The sequence below is a fragment of the Lactuca serriola genome, chromosome 6 (assembly GCF_051521515.1).
Source record: "Lactuca serriola cultivar US96UC23 chromosome 6, Lser_US96UC23_V15, whole genome shotgun sequence".
NCBI classification, from domain to species: Eukaryota; Viridiplantae; Streptophyta; class Magnoliopsida; order Asterales; family Asteraceae; genus Lactuca; species Lactuca serriola.
The window spans coordinates 34,720,912-34,729,286 of record NC_136413.1 but is presented as its reverse complement, the minus strand read 5'-3'; the positions used below and the strand labels follow the sequence as shown (position 1 = coordinate 34,729,286).

Here is an 8,375-nt window from a genome sequence, read left to right as displayed (position 1 = left end):
AAAAGCCTAGGGAACCTCCCTAGCATGAGGCAGAAGCCCCAGAGTGCTCGACGGCTCCGAGAAGAAGAGCTTTTCAGCTTGGGAACGCTGCTCCAAGCAAAGCCCGATTTTCTATAAAATCCGTTGTAAGTGAGCTACGCATATGCTATTTTTAATATAGCTTTTATTTAATTATAGTAACGTTATTAGGAACTTATAATAAGTACTTGGGCTATTATTATGGGTTATATAAGTATTTTTTAACACTTATATAATAGTAATAATAGCTAGACTATTAATTAGTCTCGGCGAATAATAGACTAAACTTTAGTGGCAATAATACTAGGTTTCGTCGAAGGAAATTAATTTTAAGAAGTGAAGCGCTGTCTGAGTTCGGAATCACCACCTTTTTAAGTGAGTGCATGGTCCCTTTCATCTTACACATAAATATGAAGTATTTTATATAAAATACGTGTTATGTGTACATATTATATGTATACTTGCTATCTATGCTGGATGAACGAGTTTATACAAGTTTTATATGATTTAAATTGTATATGTATTTATATCTACGTAATATGTTGGGTAAAACATGGGTAGATGAAATATGAGTTGGATGATGAGCTGAGAGGTGATATAGACCATAAGGTAAGGGTGAGAGGTGGACGATGTGAGAAGCCTTGTTCCCAAATACTGACCCCGTCATCTAGCAAAGTATGGATGACAACCACAGACTATTCCAGACAGTCCAGTGGAACACTAGCAGGCTTGCAACCTGTAGGTGTTGTGAACGATGTGTTCACCGATGTACTCTAAAAACCCATTGACATGTATTGCGAGTGGACTCTCGAAAATGATACTGTCAATAAACGAGATAACCCTAGCAGCTGTGCTCGAAGGACAATACTAGCAACTGTGCCTCACATAGAATGTCATAATTCTAGCAGCTACGCCTAAGTGATAAAACTAGCAGCTGTGCTTAACAGTTGTGTCATTGACAACGATGGACTTCGTACCTATTCCTTAGGATAATCCTTAGGAATGAATGAATGAGAAATAGCTGATTCTTAGGGTAGACCCTTAAGAGTAAATAAGATAATGAGGATGAGTAATTGGGTTAACTGTTTGATGATTAAACATAATAATTATATTATTGTGGGTTGAAAACCCTATATACTTACAAGGTTTCCCAACCTAACCCACTCAGTTTATTTATATCACAGGTGTTGATATGAAGTCACATTACACTGAGAGATTAAGGAGATATAAATCACTAGTGATAATGAATATAAGTTCTGTTTATGCTTATGTTTCTATATTGATGATGACATCCCAGATGTTTTAAAATGACTAAAAATACTTTTCTTCGGAAATGCCTTGATAATGCATTTATTGTGTTTTACTGGGAACAAATTCCGCAACACTTTTATGAAAAATATTACTTTGATTTTCAAACAAGCATAAACAAAATCGGTCTTTTTTGGCTGTGAAAATGGGGATGTCACAGTTTCGTTTTTGCCTAGTTTTGTAATTCCACTCGTCACCCAATGAAACATCCTTCAATATCGATTGCTGATTTTGATTGCTTGTTCTATGATTTTAGTCAATGGAGTCGGAGAAACAGAGAAGAAGAAGGAGAATTCGTCGATGGTACATATCTATTGTTAGCAAATTTGGGTTTTTAAACAATTTTCATAATGTTATGGTACAAATGACTTTGAAGAGGAAGTTAAAGCTTTGAATTTGATTTTGATTTTGGTTGTGCATGTGTGTTTCAACTTCTATTTTTTTATTGTGTTTTTGTGTACTTTTGTGTGTTTTTATTCAATTTCAATTTCGACTCAGTAAACAAAAACACATGTGTAAATCATGTTCAAATTCATATATGTGATTATAGAAAACAAGAAGGATGGATTCGTTGGTGGAGGATATAAGTTTGTGAGTGAGTGTTCTTGACTTGTAGGTTTTAATGTTTTCAATTTATGTGTTTGTTACATGGATTCGTTAATGGAGATAGATTTGTAAGTGGAGGAAATGAGTTTTGAAGATGGAAGAGATTAGCAATGAGAACGGGAAGGTCTTCGATGTGTGTGTGAGAGATAAATAATTTTTTTTCTAATTATTTAAATACTAAATAAATAAAAAAAATGAAAAAAAAATTAAAAAATTGACCTTTCAAGCATATAGGGAGACCAAACTTAGGTAAAATTTTTGATTTTGAACATTCAATTTATTTCAAAAACTTTATGAACATGGACAATTTTATAGTTTTGTGATACTTCAAGTTTCAAAAGATAATTAAACAAAACTTTTCTAAAATACACATGATCAATTTGCTATTAAAAATATATTTATTCAATAAAAGAAGCGTAATTAACATCCACATGATTAATTAAATTTTCCATTGCTAAAACTTAATTTTTAAATTAAGATAAAAGTTATCAATACTCATTTCGTAAATACACTTGTTGGTCATTAAAATTTAAAATATAAAATCCTTTAAAACCCTTTTCGTATAAATTACAAGAAAGTCCCAACACTTATTTTGACCAATTTCAATATTATAATAATTTTTTATTTTGTCCTTAAACAAATTACTTAAAAAACATGAAACCATCTTATTTTGTCCTTTTCAAGATAATTTGTATAAATTTAATCCACTCCCATTTATTTTCTTTACCTAATTTCTTTTCCTCTGCCCCAAAAACCTCTGCAAAGTTTTCACTAATATAAAAAGTTGTGGTGGCTGCAACTCATAAGACAACAAACCCCAAAGCCCACTGTTGTTTTTACAGTTTTAATTTTATATAACATATTTTAATAAAACAATAATAACAAAAATAATAATATAGTCAATCTTTTAGAATATTTATAGACTTACATAAAAAAAATTAAATAAAAAAAAGATTGTAACACACCTGACACCCACTCCCCCCACCCCACCCCACAACCTATCCCTTTGCTTCATCTTCCCCAAAGCTCCAATTCCAAACCCTCTCACCAAAACCAAAAGCTTTAAACAGCAACAACAAACAAACCCTCTTTGACTCATCCAACTTATAATCTGTATGTGGGATACAGCAAAGCATCAAAATTGCTTACAGGAGTTGTACGTGTTGCATAATCTCTTGTACATTTTGTCATCTTCTCTCTCATTAATCCCCAAAAACAAGCCGAACCGTTGAACGTTTTTCTCTCCGTTTCTCTCTCTCACTCTATATCATCTATCTTATATCTCCTCTCTCTCTCTGTAACTAAAGTGAAGGTTTTTACTCACTGTTCAAAAATAAAATAAAAAAAATCCCACCTTTTCCTTCTCCCTCCGCTTCTTTCTCTCTCTAAAATTCGATGCTTTTTTTGTTGTAGAGAGAGAAAGGTGAAGCAAACAAAAATGGTGGTCGAGTGACTGAGAGCGACTGTGTTTTGTTTTTGTTTTCTTTTTGAAATAAAAGTGTTTTTTTACAGGGTTTATACACCACCATGGATACAGTTGAAGCTACGAAAATGGTGATGTCAAGGATCCAAAAATTAGATCCAGAAAATGCTTCAAAAATCATGGGATACATACTCATACAAGACCAAGGAGAAAATGAGATGATAAGGCTGGCGTTTGGCCCAGAAAACCTTCTGGTTTCCGTCATAAAACAAGCCAAAAATTTCTTAGACATTTCGTCGAATGCTTCTTCTGCACCTTCGACTCCTTCGCTGTTTATGCACCGAAATTCCCCTCAAATCATCATTCCCAACAATGGGTTTCATCACATGAACCCATCTTCGCCGAGTTCGCCTTGGTCTTTATCTGGGTCTTTCCCCGATCATCATCATCACCGGGGTAGCCCTCGTCCGGCTTCTTACGCTGCTGTGGTAAACGGTGGTGGTTCTTCTGCTTCGTCGTTTTACAACAATTTTAACGATCCCACCGAGGAGTATAGTACTAACAATGGACTGCAAGTTGTTCCCGATCAGCTTTCCTTCTTCGACGAATCTAAAAATGTCGACTTTATAGACCCAATGGTGAGCCCCGGTGGTCGTAGTGACTCGGTTCTCTTCCCCTACCCTAATGATAGTTCAAATTGGTCTGTCGAAACGGGTAACTGTGGCGACTTGCATCACCACCATCTACACCGGAGGAGTTGCTCGGTGAACGATGTTTTTCTTGGCGGTGGAGGCGGAAACGACGATATGGGTGGTGGCTGGAGACCTTGCATGTACTTCGCTCGAGGGTTTTGTAAAAACGGTACTTCCTGTAAGTTCGTTCATGGTAACGGCGGTTTCGGTGAAGAACTAGGGCTCGGTTCATCTTCACCTACAGCAGTCGTCGGTTCTCCCACCGGAAAAATCGATGCTTTCGAAGATTTGCTTAGGTTTAAAGCCATTCAACAGCAGCAGCAACGAATTGCAGCCATGACCGGAGGCGGAGTTCCTCCTTTTCCTTTCAACAGGTGCATGAACTTTCTCAACGAGAATCCTAGGTAAAGTTAAAGTCATCTCCCTCATTATTACTCAAAAATTACCACTTTATTGGTTATTCTTCAACCTATAGTTTCGTATGTTGGATTTCTTTAGTATCTGGAAAAAGAGGAACAGCATAATTATGCTGCAATTATATGCTATTATTAGTTCTTTAAAGCCTTCTTTTTCCGTTTCTCATGTTGGATTTCTTCTTGAAATGCATATAGAAGAAAAGGGTAAAGAAAAAAAAAAGAATCTTTTCTTGTTTTTGTGGATAAAGTTAGGTCATGTTTGGCTTTACCACCTACATATATAAAACTTTCTGTATTTAAAAACTTCGTATTTGATCATGGATTTATTCTGTCTTTTAGATCAGCAGCAGCATTGATGATGGGTGATGAATTTCACAAATTTGGTCGTTGTCGACCTGATCGGAATGATTTTTTAGGGTTTGGGAATTCAAATTCAAGTTCACGACAAATTTACTTGACATTTCCAGCTGATAGTACTTTCAAAGAAGAAGATGTTTCAAATTACTTCAGGTCTCATTTCATAAACAAACAATCTTGATTTTAACCCTTTGCTTTCAAGAACTAAAGATTTCCCATTTCTTTAATCTTTTGAAGCATGTTTGGACCTGTTCAAGATGTGAGAATCCCGTATCAACAAAAACGAATGTTTGGATTTGTCACATTTATGCTTCCTGAAACTGTCAAAGCGATTTTAGCAAAAGGAAATCCACATTTTGTATGTGATTCACGGGTTCTTGTTAAACCTTATAAAGAAAAGGGCAAAATCCCAGACAAGTATGAACCACCATTCGCGACACTTTCTCTTTTTTTGTCACAAATGATTAAAATATTAAATATCCCCTTATTTTATGTAGGAAGCATCAGCAACAAATTGAAAGAGGAGATTTTTCTGGGTGTTTGAGTCCAACTGCAATTGAATCTGCTGAGCCATTCGATCATATCCCCTTTGGTGAGCAAAAATATCAAATCTATATAAACATTTAATCGTAATTTTAAATGTTATAATATAATGTTTAATCTTAGATGATTTTAATAAAATATAAACAGGTGCACGAATGTTTAATCATGAGATGATTTTGAGAAGAAAATTAGAGGAACGTGCAGAATTACAACATGCAATTGAAATCCAAGATAGAAGAATGATGAATTTGCAGTTAAATGAGCTAAAAAATCATCAGTTTCAGCACAATTTATCTGCTTCTTCAACGTTTTCATCAGATGTCAACAATGAAGATGTTGTTTCTGGAGGTAAATAATAAATAATAAATAATAATTAACAAATAATATATCCTTTTTTGTTTTTTGTTTTTTCATGTTCTTATTACTAACAATATCGATTTCACATATGTAGCAAAAATTAGCACTGAAGATGATACAAATTCACCGAGTGATGAATCCGATCCAAATGTGCCACCACCGGAAGTGAAGAATGATGGCGGGAATAGTGGCGGCAATGGCTCCGGGAAGGAGGAGAAATCCGGTCAGAATGAAACCGATAAACAAGAAAGGTTTGGATTTTGAATTTTGAATTTTGATGTTATCATCGATTATGAATTAATTTATGATTATGTGTTTCTTGTTTAATTACAGTTTTGAGCACAACCTTCCTGATAACTTATTTGCATCACCTACAAAGTCAGCCGCCACCAACCACCAGACGATTTTCTCGACTGACACCCCGGAGGCTGAAACCGGTGGTGGTGCCGCCACTACCCACCACCCTCCCACCTCTTCAACCGCCATTGACATGCGGGGTTCTATCAATTCATGTTACTTCCAAATGCCAAGGTATAAAATTCACCAAAAGATTGCTTCAAATCTAAACTTTTAATTCATATCTCTTTAACATTTTTTAGATTTTTTATATTTACCAGTTTTTATTTTTTTTGTGGGCAAGAAGCCATTAAAATGTAGGTGAATTTAGCAGCAATGGTGTGATCATGGAGCGATTTAACTTTGCTTGGTAAGAATATAATATCAATCTTTTTCGTTTAGAATAACAAAAAAATAATAAAAAACTCGTACATTCGTGTTTATAAATAGAGTCAAAATGATACTGTTGACCGAAAGTCAATTTGGTCAACACCTGTTTTACTTTTTTTTTTCTCCTTTGTGGACCAAATATGTGTGGGGTCTCCGCAATGTTGTTGTTATTGAGTCGGACAAATGTTACGTCTTTATGGATATCGAAGGACAAACGTTAGGTCTATATATCATCAGATGCTTAAAGTTAGGGTAGGATTTATATATATTTATTTCAATAATCAAGTACTCGCTTGGCCTTTGGTTTTTGGATTCCTACGGAATCGGAATCTGAGATTCCGTTCCGTGGCGTGTTTTGTTTCCTTAGACCAAAAATCCTTTTTCTTATCGAGTTCGATTCCATTTCCTGCCAACTAAACACAAGACAGATTCCAATTTCTTTGACAGATTCCATTGCTTTCAAAAACATAAACAAATGTCCTCGTAGTGTTCTAATGGGCTTAGGGAGTTAAAATCGATGAATATCGTTAAATTTGTTTTTTTATGATGTAAGGGTAAAATGGTCATTTAGTCTCATTCTGACGGTTAACTCGGTCTAGATAATGAACATATCTTATGTATACAACTTTTTAACCGGATAAACATCATTACTTATGGGAATTATGTTGTGTATTTTATATTAATTTTTAATTTTTTTTAATGCAGGAGTAGGAGCAGGATTATAAAAAAACAACATCAACAACATCAAGATTATCATCTTCAAAACCTCTCTCCCCATACTACTTACAACTATACATAATATGCAATACATAAAAGAAAACAAGGATAGATGAACTGATTTTATGGGAGTAGGGTATCTTTCTTTATTTACTTTTGTACCCTTCCCTTCAAACTATGTGTTGGACCCCCTCCCCCCTCCCCACCAAACACTCATTGAACCATGCATATAACAAATCAAAAGAAAAGGGTAGTAGTGGTTAGCAACTTTCTCTTTTACTTATGTGGTAATTTCTTTTTCTGCCCTAGTATGTTCAACTCTATTGTATGGTACAACTCTTAATCCCTAAGGTACAACCATTTTGTATACTTGATTTGACCTTTCTAGTGTCCTTTTTGATCGTCAATACTGATACAAGATCCAAAAGGGTAAATGAATCGAGATTTGACTGATCTGATCTTTTTAGTGTGAGTTGTACCTCGTGCAATGGAAGTTGTACATTTGATTTAAAGATTAAAGATTAGTTTTTAGGCCTTTAGGGTAGTAAGTCTTTTGTCCGATTTTTTTGGTTTCTTTGAGGGTGGACATGAAGGGTATAGGTCCACCATGTCACATGGGCGCTGACAACCCATTTTCAATTGGTATCTTCAGAGTACCATTCACACACACACACACACCTTTCACTTTCAGTATTTTCTGGCTTCATTCACATATTATTGTGTGTGTGTGTGTGTTTGGCCTTTTGTTTTGATAGATGCATTAGTGCCTTTCTGTTTTGGCATGTTTTCTCAATTATGGCTTGATGGTACATGTCCTTTCAAAGAGATAACAATAATTTTATGCAAATTGTACATCATGCAATCAAACTTGTACATTTGGGTTTAGTCAAAATGTCAAAGGGCATACACTTAAAAACTGCCCTTGCATGTAAGTGTTATTCCTGTAGAGTTGAGGATTTTGGGGCCCAATTAGAGGATACGTTTTGCATACCTTTATTGACCATGGATGAGGTACAACAAAAGATGCACATTGTACACCTCTAGAGTTAAAGAACCATAGATAAGGTGTAAGGTACAGGGTACAACCCACGATGCGTAAGGTACAACGCTTTATTTAATGACTTGGGAATTTGAATGTGGAGTTGAAGGTTTTGAGACTAAATTGGAGGATGTGAAATGGGGTTTCCAATGCTATAATTGACCATGGTTGAT

General features: G+C 35.0%; 1 protein-coding gene across 3 annotated transcripts; it reads left to right on the top strand.

The window, feature by feature from the left end:
* The first annotated feature begins 2,942 nt into the window (after positions 1-2,942).
* LOC145057825 (zinc finger CCCH domain-containing protein 53-like) lies at positions 2,943-7,532 on the top strand. 3 transcript variants are annotated; one of them, XM_079005729.1, is made up of 10 exons: positions 2,947-3,088; positions 3,445-4,451; positions 4,803-4,973; positions 5,058-5,237; positions 5,318-5,412; positions 5,511-5,711; positions 5,815-5,971; positions 6,054-6,251; positions 6,361-6,426; positions 7,152-7,532. In XM_079005729.1, the coding sequence occupies exons 2-9, from the start codon at positions 3,460-3,462 to the stop codon at positions 6,368-6,370; spliced, it is 2,004 nt and encodes a 667-aa protein (XP_078861855.1). In that variant the 5' UTR covers positions 2,947-3,088; positions 3,445-3,459; the 3' UTR covers positions 6,371-6,426; positions 7,152-7,532. The 3 variants fall into 3 exon arrangements, with proteins under 3 accessions (XP_078861857.1, XP_078861856.1, XP_078861855.1); XM_079005731.1 differs by having other exon boundaries at positions 2,943-4,421; XM_079005730.1 differs by having other exon boundaries at positions 2,945-4,451; positions 6,364-6,426.
* Positions 7,533-8,375: the final 843 nt, after the last annotated feature.